Source organism: Anomalospiza imberbis, chromosome 8, assembly GCF_031753505.1.
Source record: "Anomalospiza imberbis isolate Cuckoo-Finch-1a 21T00152 chromosome 8, ASM3175350v1, whole genome shotgun sequence".
In the NCBI taxonomy this organism is placed as follows: domain Eukaryota; kingdom Metazoa; phylum Chordata; class Aves; order Passeriformes; family Viduidae; genus Anomalospiza; species Anomalospiza imberbis.
Genome location: NC_089688.1, coordinates 12,923,599 through 12,943,033, shown reverse-complemented (window position 1 = coordinate 12,943,033; position 19,435 = coordinate 12,923,599). Strand labels below are relative to the sequence as shown.

General features: G+C 35.1%; 1 protein-coding gene across 30 annotated transcripts in view; it reads right to left on the bottom strand.

Moving 5' to 3' along the window:
- Positions 1-19,435, bottom strand: part of KCNMA1 (potassium calcium-activated channel subfamily M alpha 1) — a 420,412-nt gene that overhangs the window by 149,556 nt on the left and 251,421 nt on the right. For all 30 annotated transcript variants that reach the window (XM_068197370.1, XM_068197377.1, XM_068197376.1 and 27 more), the window contains one exon: positions 2,961-3,036. In XM_068197370.1, coding sequence (XP_068053471.1) covers positions 2,961-3,036 — 76 coding nt within the window. The remainder of the gene's footprint in view (positions 1-2,960; positions 3,037-19,435) is intronic.

Genomic DNA, 19,435 nt, shown 5'->3' with positions numbered 1-19,435 from the left:
CTGTGGAATTCAATTTCATAAAACATGGGAGCAAAAAATCTTGAGTAAAATACATTTAATTTCAAATTAGGGAAACAAACGAGTCCTTGGCAGAGTACAGTCTTTTAAAGTGCCACTGTAAAATTTTGCTTTGTCTTACAGGATCTTTTCAAATATATTTAGCTTTTTTTTTTTTTTTTTTCAGATATTCTAATAATTACCTAACACTTTGCTAGTCTCCTTACTGCCTCTGTTTTTTCATTGTGCAGCTTCTTTCACTGGATTCCAGTTTTTGGAATGGTCCTTCTGCTCACTGTGTAAATAGTATTTGTTCCTTTAATCCTCATATCTCAGTCAATAATTCTAGGAGTAATTTTCATTTATAGGTTACAGTTTTTCTTTACTGAAAAAAAGAGAAAAGGAGGAGAAAATTTCCCTGTAATTGCACTAAATATGAAAAACACAGCAGTGCCCAGTATACCCTATCAGTTCCTCATCTTCTCAGTTGTTATGTGTTTTTAATGACAAATGCACTAAAATGCCTAGGTCAAATTAGCTCCATACCTGTTTCACATAAATACATATCACCTCAGAGAACTCTTTTCTTTTGCTGGATTTTTAAATAATAAAAAGTACCTTGTTTTCCCTACTATAATTTCAGAGCTAGCAATGATGTACTGAATTTTCTAACCCAATGCAACAATTCAAGTTCTGTCATTGACTCTTGGTCTTTATGTTCGCAAAAATCCTAAAATGTCAAAAATTTCAATAAAACCTTAGAAATGGACTGCAATAAATGCTAAAATATTTAATTCTATAAGATTTTTAACCGTCCCTGAACAAAATAATGTTGCAGTAGTGGGCCAAAAGTATACAATACTGTGTAAGAATTTAAAGTAATAATAAAGGTCTAAGGCCACAGCACATAATTGAAATCACTGACTGAATTTAGGGAAGCAAATTTTATTTAAATAATTCTAGATTTGTTGAGACTACTAGTTTAACTGCTCTAACTTGTACAAAATTTTTAAAGATTCTCCATTAATCACAAGGGCTCAGCACGCTTTATTTTTTAGGAAGCAAAATAATTCAGAACCAGAAGCTCTCAATTAAAGAGTATTTTGGTACTGTAATAGAAAATGTGTGTGCAGCACATGAACTGCAGTTCTGATGGTACTTCAGAACACACCGAAAATTTCTCATTGAAGGTAGCAGTAGCAGTAATAAATGAATTTTCTAGCTTGTTGCTTTCTAAAAGCTAGACTCATGCAAGACATTAAAAGAAACCCCAAGCACTTACACAATCAAATTTATGTCAGGTGTAACTAGAACCTCTTCTAAACCAAATTGCATTCTGTTAATTTGTTTTAATTTGACATGTCCATAAAAAAAATAAATGTTCTGTGAACACTGCTGACATTCCAAATTATTCAGCTCATTTCAGGTTATTAAGTAAGACAATAAAGAGAGCAGACATTACTTTCTGTTGCATTGCCAGGAACGAAGAGAAACATAAAAAACTGTTTTGAGGTAGTGACAATTCTTCAGTATAATAAATTATGTTAGTGATGAACTGCTAAGGATGAATTAACTGACTAAACTGAAACACTCATATAAGAAAGTTTTGCTTTACAGGCTTTCACTAATCAACATTTGAGGTTTATAGATACTTTGGCAGTCAGATAAATAATCACAGAGATGATGATATCTAATATAAGAGCAAATTCTGCACCAGAAGAAGGCTATTTCAATCAACAGGTCAGTCTTAAATATACCAGCTCTGAGTACCTTGAACATCACATTTCTGGATCTGGAATTTCACAAATGCCCTGCTACTGAAGGGGCTATTAGGTTTTATCCAAAATCCTTTGAGTTTATGGGGCTGCTCCACTATTCTTATGGCAGGGCTGTTCTGCATGTTAAATCTTATTCTCCTTTCCCAGACTGAGAATTCTGAGCTATGGGACTTCACCTTACATTCTTTGATGTCTTCGTTTGATGCCTTTGTTTGACCAGAATTGGCTTCCTTCCAGTACCACAACTAAAGACAGATAGTGTGAGAATTTTACAGTACACAGAATAGTTTCAAGGTTAAGGGTTGAAGAAACTGCTGTTTACTGTGAATGTGTACAAATTTCAGTACCTATTTTCCCATTGCTACAAATTATCACAGCAAGAAATGGATTTTCCTGCATATAAAGCCCTCACACATCTATAGCAACTGGTGCAGAGAGGGGAAGTTTCCAAAATGGAATTGATTTTAGAGTAATTATTGGAAGCTGGGTTCAATACTTCCACTGGAGCATTTTAGAGAATGATGAAAAACAATGTGTCTTCAACTGCAAGGTATGGGAAGATTTCTCTTTATTTCCTTCAAAATGATCTTTTGTCTAAAATTTTGTGCTTTTCCTGCACAACTTTAATGTATTAACAGGCCAAAGAACCAGTAAGCCAGAAGGTTAATTGGAGTATTTTAATTACTATGTGGAAGAAATACTAAGGATAATGAACACAATATAAAGATAGCACAGTGCAAATTTAATGGTTTTGATATGAAAAACGATGTTCAGTTCAAAAAAATTGGAAGAGCCACAATGAGAATTTCTCAAAATACTTTTAAACTGTTTTCTTTTGAATGAATTTTGATTTCAGTTTTTTCAAGACAGCAGAAGATGGACTGATTATATAGAAAGAAGCAATGTTTAATCGGTACAAAGCTATGTAATTCATTCTGCTTGTAATTTATCAACACATAACCTTGCTCGGTATTTCAAATATAACAACTCATCAATTAAAATCATCATGTAGCAAAAGATACTGTCACTGACAAGTCATTCATCAGCAGAAAGAAGTTTAAAGAACAGGTAACAGGTGGGGGGTTTTTCCAGAAAAGAAAATCATGTGTTACTAGGACACCAAATCAAAGTCATTTACATTCTGTCACCAATGCAACTAAATCAGCATGTAAGAAAAAGTCTTACCTTGTTTTAAGTATATTCAGAAACTGCAAGATTTCTGAAAACTGTATCAGTCTAAGGGCTCTTAAAAATCTTAAACCTGCAGTAAAAGAAAACAAAGTTATGGTAAAGAATAATTCAAGTTGTAACAGCATATCACAAAGACAGTGATCAATTAAATCAACACAGGTAACATACAAAATATCAAATACCTTTGAAATGCTCTTCCATATTTAATTGTTCAAGGATCCTTAACAGGTATTTTTCAAATTGTTTTAAATTTATTTTCCTAATAACAGTTTTATCCTACCAGAAAATGTTAATTTATGTAGGAAGTAATGGAAGGAGACACACAGGCTGAAAGCTAAGGGGGAAAAACCTCACTGAGGTTTCTGTTGGCAGTTGCAGTGCACATGTCCTCTTTCAGGCTGTCAAAGACACAGGCAGGTCTGAAACATTTCAGTCCTCCAAGCTCCCACGTTGCTTAGTGAAAAATAGCAGATCATGGGCAAGAGATCTGATAACCTGGATAAAGTAGACTGTATATTCCTGATTAAATTTGGTAAATCTTAATGACGTAAAATCTTTTATAGTAATAATGCTCCCTATCTCCACTCCAGTTTCAAAAACCTCATGCAGGAAAACAGAGAAATCACACTTCTTCTCTTAAAAAAGGTAAATTTACTATAATTCTTTCCATCAGTCCATAACTATAGGAATACATTACATATCATTATTTTTCAAAAAGTATTTTTACAAAGAAATAGCATTTTTATGTCTAAATCAGATTGCGTGCAGAGCAATTCCCAGACAACTAAAAAGTCAGTGAGACAAAGAATGTGTGTGCAAGAGAAACTAATCGAGAAGATTAAGGGATTAAATTATTAAAATAGTCTTATGCCTATAGTAAATGATTTGGCTGCAGATCTTTGGCATATGAATAAAAGTACACTCTGTACTATACATATGCACAGCTTAAAAATTAAAGTAAAGCACGAAGGATAATTTTTATTAGAGAGTACAGTCAGGAGTTACATAAAAGTTGTGTAACATGGCATTGCAACTGTTACAGGAAGGTCCAGAGCTGCTTCTTCTCATACATTCTCTTTATTGACATCTATTTTATCCAACTCCAGTGCAGGAAAACACTTTTTATTTCTAGAAACATAAGGAAATACTGATCCTGGCAAACATATAAACCTGGTCACAGCTTTCATCATCTCACTGGAATAAGAGGTTCCCCTCAAGCACAAAGATGCATGTGGCAAGATGTGTTTAAATGAAGAAGTTTTTCCTGCAGTAGTATTGGAAAGTTGTTAAATAAAATATTTGCTCTTATCTTTTGCCTTGTTAAGACTCCAAAGTAGTGTTAAAGTACACTCCTGTCTATTATATGGATATAAAGTTTCTTTTTAATTACTGACTGTGGTTAACTCTGAAAAATAATCACAACTTGCTAAATGGATTCGGGGATCTAAATGAAAAGCCATAAAATGAAGCTTAATAATGCTAAATGTCAGATACATTTGCAATTAGAGAATGATAACTTTGGATCATATTGCTGAAACTGTGAGAGACACATCCCTCTGTTCCAGTTCCAGGAGTTCCCACAGTTGCTACTCCTATCCAAAGACATGTGGTTAGACAGGGAAGGAGAGGATCCTTGCTAGCAATCAAACCTTTCAGCTCTTTTTCATCCAGCTGCTTTCCTCACTCTGCTTCCTATAAAATTTTATGAAAAATGGCTGGAGTGAAAGAAACCCTGCCTCTAAAATGTTTTGCACTGCATCTGAAGCTAATGATAAGACCAAGTTAACCATTGCTAAGTTCCAAATATAAACCTGAGAAACATCTAAGATATCAATAAAACCTCTATCTCCAAACCCTTATAAGGGTTAAATTACATTTTAATAGCTGAGACATCGAATGATAGAAGAAAAATACTGTGAGTTCAATGCGTTTTTTGTGGAAAAAGGAAATCATTATAGGTGAAGTTCTGCATTTGCTGCAGCCCACATAATTATAAAAAGTTTTCTTCAGAGAATAGAATTAGGAAAAAACACCCAAAACACTAGAGAGTTTGCTTGGACATTTTAACTCCAAAATAGAGCTGGCTTTCAATTATAAAAGCCAAAGGAACTATTATGTGGCAAATAATCAATTCTTTCCAGCATCCTGAAGCTTCCTAGGCACAAACAGATCGCTATTATATTCCTATATGTATTTCATTTTATGTGATTTTCACAGAATAATTTGGGTAGGGAGGAATTTTCAAGGTCATCTTGTCCAACCATCCCTGCAATGAGCACCTAGATCAGGTTTCTCAGAGCCCTGTCTGGTTTGACCTTGAATGCTTCCAAGGTTGGGCTATCTACCACCTCTCTGGGCAACCTGTTCCAGTTTCACCATGCTTGTAAAAAAAATTCCTTATCTGTATTCTAAACAACCCTCTGTTACACTGAAACCATTACCCTTTCTTCTATTGCAGCAGGTTCTGTTAAAAAGTCTGCTCCCTTCAGGCACTGAAAGGCCACAAAAAGGTCTACCAAAATCCCTCTTTCCTCCAGGCTGAACAACTCCAATTCTCAGCCTTTCCTCACGGAGAGGTCTTGCATCCCCTTATTTGTGCTGAGGGCCCCAGAGCTGGATGCAGAGCTGGAGGTGGGGATCACAAGAATGGAGAAGAGAATAGAATTTCCTCCCTTGCCCTGCTGCCCACGCTGCTTCGGATGCAGCCCAGCACACAACTGGCTTTCTGGGCTGCAAATTCCCATTGCTGGCTCACGTCCAGCTTTCCATCTACAAGCACTCCCAACCCTCTGCAGGGGCTGCTCTCAATCCCTTCCTCACCCAGCCTGTGTTGATGCTGGGGGTGGCCCCAACCCAGACACAGGACCCTGTACTTGGCCTTGTTGAGCCTGAGAAATTTCCCACAGACCCACTTCTCAAACTTGTCCAGGTCCTTCTGGATGGCATCCCATCCCTTCAGGCATGCCAACTGCACCACTCAGCTTGGTGTCTTCTGCACTCTTGCTGAGGGTGCACTCAAACCCCACTGTCTCACAACTGAGACCATGTTGCCTCTTTCAGGTCTACCCCCTTACCAAGAACAGAAATGGTTGATATTTGTTTATGCATGAAAAACAGAAAGCAAAATTCACTAATAGAAGCACTTACAAAAATACTCCCTTTCCCAAAGCTGTTTCAGCTATATATACAAATGTATACAGCTCTCTTTCTTTAGCAATATTTGGGAATGTGTTTTATGCAAATGAAGAAAAATAATTTATTTTCTTATGAAATACCTATAAAACTGTTTTACATTTAAATGATATAATCGAGTGTTGAGATATAATAAGTTTCTTATGAATTACAGTAAAGTCCATTCTAATTCTGCACATTTCATGGACCCTGTCTGCTAAAGTTAATTGTAAACTGCTAAACAGAATTCTCAGGAAGTGCTTGCTACTTTCTCTCCATCATGTAACTTATCTTTTTCTGGGCAAAGAGTTTTACATTTGAATTTTCTTATGGTATCTGACTAGAATAGGATATAATCTGCTATACTACAAATTATACAAAAAAATAAGTACCAAAATATTTAATTTACCCCAAAAATTTCTCTAATAAGATAAAAAATACACAGATAAAATCAAAGAAGGACCTCTAGAGTTTCTCAGTCTTCTGCTTCTAAGTGGATGATTAAAATATGCTTAGAAATTGGAGTTTATTTCAGCCACAATATCCAGAACAAAGCTAAGATATTCATAGATATCAAGACCAGAAAAAACTTAATGATTATAAACAATATGCACAGATTCCTTAAACAATGAGACAGATTCCTTAAACAATATGAGACAAAGTCTTGTAGTCCCTAGTTTTGCCTCTAGTATAGTAATCTGAGTCGTAGGTATGATGATTCAAATAAACCTTCAACTCTTCTAAAGGATTATTGTTTACTACAAAACTATTTTTAGCTACTGTGTTGCCTGTGCAGCAGACCATTTTCAAAATACACTGAAAAGATAAAATATGGGTCTAATATTATTTCATATCATGATGTTCAACCATGTAACATGTAAAATCTGTAAAAGATGGTCTGAAAAAAAAGGCTGCATATTGCCAAAAATCCCTGAAATCAGTTTTAGAGAAATCAATTATCTGTTCAATAGGAAGAACATACCATGCTGAACTACCAGGCTACATCTAGAATATAGCAGGAGTACTTTTATTCTGACTCTTTACTACAGACCCAGCAAAATGGATGGATTCTTTAGAACAGAATAGTGATCCCAACATGGCCAATAAACTATGTGCCAGTAGCAATGCAATTACAGTAGAAAATTATTTCATCTATAAAGTTTACCGCAAAGTAAACACTGTTATTTAGAGCTTTATTTGACTTTAAAGGCAATAGGGTATTTTCCTGACTGTCAGATAGTTTTGCACTCTCTCTGCTGAACTGATGCTTTCCACTGAATTAATATACAGAAGCAACCAGAATTAGCTATAGGTTGCAAACCCCAACCTCCCCCCCTGAAAAAAATGGGGAAATGTACAATTTTAAATCTTTAAAGGGAAAGGCAAGGAAATCATGACAACTATAGTTATATGATTTTAATGAGATTCTAATAAATAGACACAGGAATTGGGATATTTCTTCATTCAACATGAGAGGTCAATTGACAAGAACAGCACCAAGCATTACATTGTTTCTCACCAATGAGATATGTAATCCCCATCTTACTGCCTTAGGCTGCTTGTTATTTTTCTAATAGACAATAGTAGGTCCAAAATATCCGTGTAAGGGTTCAATACAAAGAGATTCTGCTTACCACTTCTATTTCTGACAAACCATTCACCCATTTATCAGAACAGCCAACACATCTTCATCAAACCTATCAATGGCTACTTCCACCCCAGATTTCATTAAGACCACATGGTTTACAAAGTCAGAAAAAAACCCCAGAATCCAGATTTAGGAACCTTTTTTGAGACACAGGATGGAGGGATAATTTTTAGGATGCAAAATAATCCCATTCTGAACAACTTCACAGAGTGCAGCAGAGTTTTCTGAGATGTCACTCCCTGTAGATAGGCTTGAAAGCTCAAAAAAAAAAAAAGATAAGAAGAAATAGAATGGGAGGAAAAGGATCTGACATTGCTTGGAACCAACCCAGACAAAATATTTTTGTACATTTGCCCACCTCTGTTATGCAACGGTACAAGAGGGGAGGATAGCCTGCAGCATAAAAGTAAAATAAATGCTCTATGACCAGGACAGCTAAACTACAATCAAGTGTAGAATAAATCTCTCTGCTGCACATTCCTTCAACTTGCTATTACATCTTTTAAATAATGACAGCAGTTTCAAACAAAATTTCTTGGTAACACCAACACTGCAGAATATTAAATTCCATCCTTCAATAGAGACTGGAATATTTGATTCTAGGTGAAGCCCTTTGCTGGGGAGCTAGGAGTACATCCCCTGTATGTTTGGGAAAGAATTCTTCCTACAAAGCAACTGAAATACTGCAGCTTTTTTTTAAGTTGAAAAATAAAACAGAGTATCTTTTTCAGAAGATACAATAATACTAGCACCAGAGACAGTATAACAACCTACAGTTCAGAAGAAAAAGTTCAGAGTTGGACCTTACCCCAGTATGAGCCGACCCTATAACAAGACACCAAGGAGTTTCGCAAAGTACGTTGCTCTTCCTTTTCGGGGATATTATGTCCAGGTTTGACACGATATCCATTTTTGAACAATTCTCCATGAGATTTTTTACGCCTTCTAGTACTTTTGTACGCTTCTGTACGTGTGCCCCCAGAAGGGTTGTGGTAGACTAAAATCTTGCTGGGAATCATGACTGTATCTTCAGCTCCAGAAGCACTGCAAGGAAGTACTGTGATGCAGTCTTCAGTCACAGCATTCACTAACAGCAAAGATGGTCATATATTTACCCTTCCTTTTGCTAATTCAGTATCAACATGGAGAGACAGCTCAGAGTTCTTTAACAGAACTTCTCTTTGGGAGCAGATTTGTTTAACTGGACACAGGATAATGTTCCCCTTTGCCAGTTGTTATCAAAAGATAATTCAGGATAATTTAGTCCATTTCCGTTAGCTTGAAACAAACAGAATGAATTCAAATACAAAACTCAGCTTGACAAAACAGGCTATCACAAACTGGATGGGCAAAACAAATCACAGAAGCAAGCAGGCAGTGCAGATGCTCCTCTGATCCGAAATGTATTAGAGCTTAAAAGCCATTTCTATCCGGATATTACCACATAAGCTTCTTTCAGATACATCAAAGAACCACACCCATTGATTCAAAACCCACAAACATGATGCTGTTCACTTGGAATGAACAAGTAAGTACTCTAGCAAAGAATATAGTTCTCATAATATATGTACATAAAGGAAATTCTTTACTGTGTATTAGTTTCTTTGGCAAGTTCACATATCTGTTTTCCAGTTAAAGTTAGTATGCAGAAGGCAGAGGTCAAAATATCAGCCAACTCTTACAGGATTTATCCCAGATGAAATTAAAAAACCTCCAACAAATAAACACAACAACTCTTCCTCCAACTCCAGTTAATGACAGCTATCTTACTGAAGGAAAAAGAATTTAAAACAAAACAATTTAGCCATAAAGCATGAGCATGAAGAATAGAGTCCATAGCTCTCTCAAGCAGACTTGCTCTATGAATATTCACAAAATTGGAGTTTTGTACAACTACCATCTCATTCAATGGATAAAGCTCTACAAATTAAAAGTAATCATCATTTTCCATTACATATGATAGGTTTTCTTCATGAATTTCCCTGCTTTGAGCATAATATACAAACTTCACTGTATAAAGCTATCTGCATTTTGATGACTATGATTATTATTTCTTTTTTGTTTTCCTTTCTTTTTCCCCTTGTTTTGGTCCTCAGAAGACCCACAAATGTAGCAATACCATCTGGAGTACAATGCAAAGCAGACTCAAAAATAGGCTGCAGTATGTACTTATATGAAACACACAGGATTTCAAAGTATTTTGGAAATGTTGTTAAAGGGTGGAATGCCAAATATAAAGGGGATTGTAGTACACAAAAATTTCCAATTGTAAGAAACATGGAGATAGTGAAGCAAACTACTTCTGTGAGCCCTTTGCATTGTAACGTTTAACACTACGTTCTTACAAACAACCTGGTTATGTTCCCACTGGTCACAATAGTCAGGTTCCACTGAGTCTGTAGGGATGGGTTTTATGTCTGCATGCTGACAAACATCCAAGATTTATCTGTGAGCACTTGAATCATTCCTCTCCAACTGAAAAGATTTGAATGTGGTAGTACTTATCTGTGTTACTAATCACATCTTGTACAGCTCAAACTGAATGCACATCCTACTTACTTTTTACCATATAAGGCACAATATTTTCCTTTCTTTCTGTATTTCCCCTTGACTAGTATTATAATCTTGTTATTATCCAATTTTAAACCTATCATTAGTGTACTCTATACTTAGTACAGCAAATGTTTGGCTGTAGAATCCACTCACCTTGAAAGCCTGGAACATCTCTAAAGGAAAACAGGACCTAAGTAATAAATAGCAAGAGCCAAGCTGTTTAGTTTACATAACCTATTATTATGGTTTTAACAATTTTATGGTTTTATGGTTTTATTTAACAATTTTAACAATTTTTAACAGTATTAACTCCTTAGCTTCCTGGCGTTGCCAGATTTTTATCAATTTCTTTTCGATCAGTGCACTGCTTAATCTGTTGCATACATCAAAATTTGAAAACATAAATTAAATGACACAAACTAGGATTAAATCTAAAATAAACCTGCTCCACAAGTTTAAAAAAAAGATATATAAATTTGAGCAGCAGCAGGATGATGGCATATTGTGCTGAGAAGCATTCTTCGACATCACAGACAGCTACACAAAGCTGCTGGTATTACTTTCCTGTGCAGAAGTTTCTGCTTTCCAAATTAATATTTTTTTAGTATTTTGTTCTACAACTCGATTACCCAAGACAGCTTCTTGTTTTCAGGAACATTCACAGTTTGCTACCATCTATAATATCAATCTATTACTTTACCAATTTTTTTAATATTAGTTGTAAAATTAGATTGCAGAAAATTGTTCTCTGTAGACTAATTTTTTTCAGTTATCCAGAAAAATACCTTTTACATATTCTAGCTCAGATGAGCATCTGAGTGAAAGTCTGGAGACCAATTAAGCACATGAAGGTGGTGCCATCAGTAGAATATCACTGTTTCCTACCCCTGTGATCCTTGGCCTCCTAGGCTCAGGTAGACCTAAAACTCCTAAACCCTGTGTTATCAGCACTACCTGAAATGTCTGCAGTCTGCTGTGAAGTATTTAATCCAAACTAATCAACAAACATCCTGTTATAAAGAGCTCTAGAAGGACTTTTAACAACCTATTTTGCCTTCAATGAACCAAAGCTACTTACAAGTGAAGTTTTTACTATGTTCTACAGAAGCATACCCTTGAAGGACATCACTCCATGACCTTCATTGAACTTGTCATAAAAACAGATTTACACACTTATGGAAGAACTGCTATAATTAAATGACAACTTGCTTTCAAAGTCCATTCAAATGTGAAGCTATTGAGCTTAAATATGCAGGAGAAGAAAGCAAGACTTGCCAGCAGCTAGGCTCCACTTTACCTTTGGCTATGCAGGGACTAGGTACTTGCTACATCATCCTGACAGAGAGCAAGGGAAGATTAGATCCTGCTTTGTAAAACCAGTGTAGTGGGTAGAAGTGGGTATCAAATCATTGTTCTTTAAAATACAGGTTAGACATGGGTGATGGATTTGCTGTGCTTTTGTAGGATACTATTTGCTTACAGTTGTGCTCAAATGCTCAATCTGCAAAAAACTACAAAACACAAGGAAACCTGCCAAGGAGAAACCTGCTGCAGAGAAAAATAACTATATTATATCCTGCGACTATTCTCTCCCTGAAAATTCATTTTTAATTCAATTTACAATAAGTGAACACAGAATTTTCCACATACTACCTTTCCTCTATTTTAAATTGCTACTTCTGAAACAACAATGTAAAAGCCATTTGCTGTACACAAAATGGCCCATAAAATTTTCATGGATGCTATTTCAAAAATGGTGAAAGTATTATTCATAGAAAGGAAAAAAATAACCTGCTATGTCTGAATTTAAAAGCTCTATAGGTTGGTCAACAACTGCTTTTTAGTACAGCTTTGTAGCAACATCTATGGATTATGACAAAACCAGAATAATGCTCATTGTGCCAAGAATTTGCCACTCATTAGTCTCACTAAATTATTTAGAAAGTAACTTTACAATCCAGTCTTGAGTTCCTGAGAAAATGCATGTAGTTGCATTATTTATATTTTATGTCCTAGTCTCAAAGACTTAAGCTATTAAACCATTTTCAGAAAGCTTGGCATTAGCAAGAATAAAACCAGTCACTCGATATGGAAACATTTACTTTCCTGCTTTACACCACTTCAGGCAACAATAGTGTCATATTCCATAAACCAAGCACAGGTATGGCCAGTAGTAAATGAAGAGCAGATCTTTACATAAACCAGGGAGTATTAAGTTGTAAACATTTTCTATTGCAAAAGAAGTATTATCCCACCAAAGTGAGGTTGGTGCCATTTTTAACAAAAGATTGAAACTGTGAAGGGAAGAAGAACCAATATTCATATTTACCTAGTGGATAAAAGAGAGTTAAGAACACAAAGAATTTATTGAGCTCTCATTTTTCTATTTTTTAATATTACATTTGTGTAATCATTTCCAGATGCTGCAAGTCCATATTCAAAATAGATGGAAAATATGCCTTTTCAAATTCTTTGATTTGGGGAGAAAAGTATTAATTGTACACTTTACTGATGGTGCTACTAAAACAAAAATGACCCTTGAAATAAGAGGTTAAACCTCAGCAAGCTAACCTTACAAAGAAGGTTGCACAGAAGGTTGGAAATTTGGAGGTTGCTTTCTAAAGTGACCGTTACAACTCAATATAAAGAGGCTTCCCTTCCTGAAAAATCACAAGTTAGCATCTTATATAATTTTTCCCTGGCATTCATCAGGAACAAATTGCACTAAAATCAGGAATATGCTATTTTGAGAGGCTGTAACCATAGGGCAGAACAAATGATAAGAACAAAGGCAAAGGAAGGGCAAAGGCCAGATCTAAAGCCTGACTCATGCTGCAGGAGGTTGATTTAAAAAAAGACTTGCAATTCTGCCTTTGCTCTCGTGAGTCACAAGGCACAGGCCATAACTGTCAAAGAAACAATGAGCATACTATGAAATAGGGCTTGAAAAGGAGTCAAATATTTCACTTCTAATTCATTTCAACTGGTATGATATAATGCATCCTAGTCAGTGAGCCTCTTTAGCCTTCGAATTGCACAAAGAAAATAGTTAAAGAATGGATATGAGCAGATACATATTGATAAATTAATTATGAAAAAACAGTTATGAAAATGATACACCACAAAACTCTGTATGTGGTTATGATCCAGGTGCAAAAAACATTAATTCCATTTTCTGACCAGATGGATGACAAATATTCAAAAAATATTTATGCTTGTCCTGGTGAAGCAATAGCCTTTTACTCAGTGTACAGAATGATTCCTTGCACATTGTGTAAATTTATATTGCACCAACAATAAACAGAGTATTTCAGACCAGCTGTAGGATTAAGAACTTAGTCATAAAATTCCACAGAAATTAAAGATTATGGTGTTTTAACTGCTTTTTGCAAACACAGCTGTTGTATAGATTCATGCACCATGTTTCAGCATCCCTTATTTCACCCCAATCAGTACTAAAAAATAGTCTTCACCTCCTCAGTAGTGCATCATGTTTGAATACGAGGTCTGAGAACTGCAAGTGTCAATTCATCATTAAGATTGAGTCAAGAATAAAGCCAGTAAAGGAAGGAACATTTAAAACTCTTCAAATTCATGTCAGACAGAAAATCTGTGATCTGCCTGCTGAGAAGAAAATTTTCGCATTTTCAGGTGCACAGAAATGCTTTCCCTTAAAGGATGATGTTACCCAATCAATAAGAGAAGACAGAGAAATTTCTGTGCACTATCAGAATAGATTAGAGCCAGTGCCTAGTAAAATAGGTGTCTGAAATTTTCACAGAAGACTCTGCTCCTCAAATCTATGTATCATTGGCTATTTTCTACTGAATGCAGCATATTTCTTATAGGATCTGCCCCACATGCAATGATATACAATTTTCTCTGGATTAATTTTCCAGGTGAGAGTGAACATGAAAGAATTCAGATAATATTTCCAGATGTCTCTGCTTTTACAGTGTTGATATCTACACTTTGCCCACAAGAGGAAGGAAAGTGAAGCACAGAAAAAATATGGAATTTAACAGATAATAAAAGCCCAAATCATATAATTTGCTTTATAAAGGATCCCATCTCCTTTTAATTCATATTCACAATATTACACATGTAGAAACTCAGATATTTATTGACTGCCACACCATCATGATATATATCGCCTGCACAATAGCAATGCCACTACGAAAATAACTTTTTCTTCAGAGTTAGCATTGTCCCAACCATGTTAGCAATTAAGAAACACTTCATTAACTATGCTTTAATAAGTATCTAAATTGCAAATAACAAAACTGCATAAAATATATATAAATTATATATCTACAACACAAAATTTAATATTTACTAATAAAATTATCTGAATTTATTTACTTACATAATTAACTAATCACCTCTGTTCGTAATTAAAAATTGAACTTTTACACCTATTACCTACAGCAGCCCTAAGATACATTGGTAAGAACCCCTCCAAGACTTAGGAGTTTTGGTATCAGGGAAGATGCATGTTGAATAGGAATGATTTTCAAATGCTGCATTTTGAAAAAAAAAAAAAAAAAAAAAAGAATAAATGTGAAGGTGGTGGAAGGTACTTAAACCATATTAGGTTTTTATATTTATCCTGATGTGATTCTTTCTTCTGCTGTCACAACACTGCAATCAATACTTGAACTTCACTGGCTCCCTTGACTAATTTCAGAGAAAAGCGTGCCAGAACAGAATTAAGTAAAACTGAGCAAACTGTTAAAACATGAAAATAATCCTCACTTCACTTTCAGCACACAGTGTCAGTGCTCTAATTGGCTACTAATATTCCAGTTAGTTCTCAGCAAAAAAAGACCTTCTGCTGGGCTCTCCAGGTTATGATCTACACCCCCAAGTCTAGTGCCAGCTGCAATTACTCCCTATCTTCAAGCAAATGACACTTGGAATGGCCAGGGAGCTGCAGGGTGGATGAATGAGACTGGCATTAACTGCTGGCTACACAGTGCTTGGAAAGGCTCTGCAGTGCACCATAAGCTCACCCATACACAAAAACTTCTTCAGTTTTGCAGGAAAATGTTCCACATGGTGTGGGGCTGATCAAAGAAAAACACAATCAGCAATTAGGAAGACAATAAAGCTGACAGATCATTTCGACTGAGGAGCAGAGTAACTACATGATAATGGAGAACTAAAGACTAGAGAGTTTTGAGTAGCTCAGAAATCTCAAAAAGCATTTTGCTCCCAGTCACCTGTGCTTCTAAGGGACTACAATAATTTACTTTTGATTATGAAGATTATGGTTGCTAGATATCCCAACCTTAATGCAAAACCTCTTCAAACTGAACTCCACACTTCAGATAATACACAGCTGATTCATTTCCGCTCAACATTCACAGTGATGCTTCAATATTACTGTTTTGAATAAAACCAGCACTCCTTGAAGGATAATGCCTAACAAAATGCTGTGTACTAAACCTGTCCATGTAGCACAGTTCCATCTGCCTTACTTTATAAAAGGTGATTTTAAAAGACGGCAAAATAATTTGTCTGTATAAGTCACCTATAACTGCAACAAGAAAATGGCTTTGGAAAGTTTTATAGCAGTTTTACTTAAGCAGAAGCCCTCATTTTTCTGTTTGAACACTATTTTAAAATTAAAAGATGCAATATTCTCTTTTTTTTTATCTGCCACATGTTCTATATTTACTAGCAACAAGCAAATGAAATTATAAAGTTAAATACACTGCTTTTCCAAGATTCAACTTTTGAATCAAAGTTGCATCTGGGGAGATAACATAGGAAAACCTGCTTCTGGTAAATGTCTGTGCAATTTTGAAGACAAGTTAAGCTTAGACAGCTGAAACCTAAAGTACCAAAAAAATGTAATTTTTTCAGTTCACATCCCTTTATACATATCAAAGCAGAGAAGATCACTAGATAGATTTAGAGAAAAATCTTTAATAACTATATACAATTTATAAACACAATGTACTGACTTTTACAAGAACAATTAAAAACTAAATGCCTGAATGAAACAAAAACACACTCCCAAGTTTAGCAGCATCTTCTTTAACACTGTTGCAAATTAAAAAGTTCCCTGAACAGAAGAAACTAAGAAAAGCAACCAAAAAGTTCCCAAAGGATGCAGATCTAAAGAATGTAAATACTGTCCTCCGAGCATCGTTAGCTTTATTGGCAAACTTTCTGGCAATCCATTAGATGAGCCACCACAGTGCAAGTAGCTATGGAGGAGTCAATAACTTCAGAGACATTTTTGTGGTGCAGAAATATGTCCTTCATTTTATGGATTGCTCTGCTGTTTCTCTTTTCACTTAGAATTTGAGATGGTATGATACTATACACTGCTGAAGGTGATAACAAGGTTAGTGAAGGCTAAATATCTGTGGGTCGGCAGTGAATCAAGTGTAAGCCTTGTCTAATGTAAGAATATAAATACAGAAGAACTAGAGTATGTTAAGCATTCAAAAAATTGATGTGAAACAAGTGGCAACATGTGACAAACTATGAAGGATACTGTTCCCTTGACTTTAGTCAATATTGTAAGAAACTGCCAGATGGTATAAATATCCTGCAATCCAAAACCTTAAATATTTCAGCTGTAAGAACAAATTCCAAATTTTCCTTCTCTATATACTGTCTTTGCATAGCAAAAACTGTAAAGACAGAATAGTGGATAAAGGAACAGATTTTCAGCCATTCAACCATTAATTCTGAAATGTCACATGAGCAGGAAGGTCAAAACTTAATGGATTCACTGAATATTCTGAGATGGAAGGGACCCACCTGGATCAAGCGCAAACCCCAGGTATATGGCCCAGACAGGGACTGAGCCCACAACCTTGGTGTTACCAGCAGCAGGCTCTGACCAGCTGCTTTTCTCACATGGATACCCAGAGCACAAGAAGTCATCTTCCCTAATCCCAGTGGGGTTTGGACCTCTCAGGTGATGGTCAAGCAGTGCATGTAAATAACCATATTAACAAAGTTTCCCCTTTTGAATGTAGAATTATAACAAGAGTGAAAAATCTTAATCAAATTCTCTCTTGACTTTTCTTAGTTTCATATATATATAATGGAGTGAAAGAATTGCCAAAAGATTACTGGAAGGATATGAATGATCCAGTTTAAATAAACCTCTAGTCTCAGGAAAGTACATCAGTTCCATCAGGGCTCTTTGATATTCAGAAAAAACAGACACAAAAGAACTTTCTCAAGTCTTGTATGGAATTCTTAACTTCTAATCTTTCTAGTGGAAGCCCAACTATCTTTACATCACTTTATATCAATTCCGTCTCAATAGGATTTGCTTTTGATTAATTCAGTCTTGCAAAAAAGTCAGGAGGAGCACAGATATGCAGTTTGGGGTTTTTAATTACTTAAACTGAAAAATGCATCTTCTCTTAATCCCACATAAACGCAGACTCATGCACCAAAGAGCACACAAGACAACTGGTGCTGAATTAATGAGAACTACACGGACATTGCAGTACATTTGGTCCAGGGTTTAGAAGATAAAATAATTCCTTTGAGCAGTGTTACAGAAACTAGAAATACAAAGTGAGCTAAAGATCAAAAACAGTAACCAGAAATCATGGAACTCATGCTAAAAATGCCAAAATATAAACTGTCATGTTCTAGGTATAAGGACTTCTAATTTTGGATTTAGGCAGGTATCAGTTATATTACTTATAAAGTTGTTTGCAAATGACAAGCATTCAAAATTCAAAGTTGAAAGGATCCCACTTAGCAACAAACTAACTTAGATTGAAAATATTTAAAAACACAGTCCAAAAAATCAATGGAAGAATCTATCAGGGGAATAACTATGGGATAATGTATAAAGACTAGACTGAATGTCTACAAGGAACTATACATATTAATATATCACCTGGGAGCCAAGAAATGAAATTTTATTTTGAAATGATCTTTCAGCTGACATAAGATAAGAAACAGTCAAATTTAAAAAAAATAAAAATCAAACTAATCTCTCATATTACCATTAAAGAAAGCGTGCAAGTCAGTTACATGCTGTAGATAGCTCAAGAAAATTTGGAAATCATCTGACTGATGATAATGTGACACTAAAAGAAGCATTTTTAACTGCCCTTCATTCAAGTAAACACAAATGCCAGAAGACAGAATAAATAATAATAGGGTCCCTCGGCAGTTCGAGGGAATGAGTTCTCTCCTTTTACAGTATTATTGCACATTGTATTAGAGAGAAAACTCAGCAGTCCAGGTAGCCTTCATTTAAGCAGAAGAACTTAATTACAGAGTCAGAAAGACCACTGAAACAATTAGAGAATCCAAGGGCAGTCAGAAAGTAATTAAATTGATAATAAAAAGCAGGATAAAAGGAAAATAGTCTGTTTTTTTCACATAACATCCAGTTATTGAGAACATATTTAACTGGGCAAAAAAGGATATGGAGAGAAGAAAATTATGTAATATCTTTTTAAAAATGCAAAATGTTTGGCTATTAAAGGAAATTGCAGTGACTTACTTTTCAGCATAAATCCTTTATACTTGCTATTACTATCCTGTTATTATCCTAGAGGGAAGTATGACTGAATTAAATATGAGCAAAGTTAAAATCCGTTATTATAAACAACTTCAGATTTAGCAGTCCATCTACAACAAAATAGCATTCTGTGTTTCTCTGTCACTAAACTTGGCAGACTGTGATCTTTAACATTTATGGATTGATGTCCAGAAAAAATATGACATAGAACACCATGCAACAATGACAACAGATAATTTGGCTACACCAGCTAATGTAAAGTCTAGCTGCTTATATTCCTTTGTATGAAATATACATAAAACCAGCTTGGCTTACAGCACAGTTCCTGAAAAACATATGCTGAACAATATTAATATACCTGCAGAAGTTCTAAATATTATAACCCTGAAAGAATATTGAGTGTTTCAATGAAGGGAGGGTTGGTTATATGACAAGGAAATCTTACTAGGAATTCAAATTTAGGTCACTGAAATGAAACTACTAATAACGTTTTGCTGTTCTTAAAAATAAAAATACAAATAAAAATTAAAAAGCCAGTCCAAAACAGTAATATATTCTTTTTCAGTTTAAAAACAGCGGAAT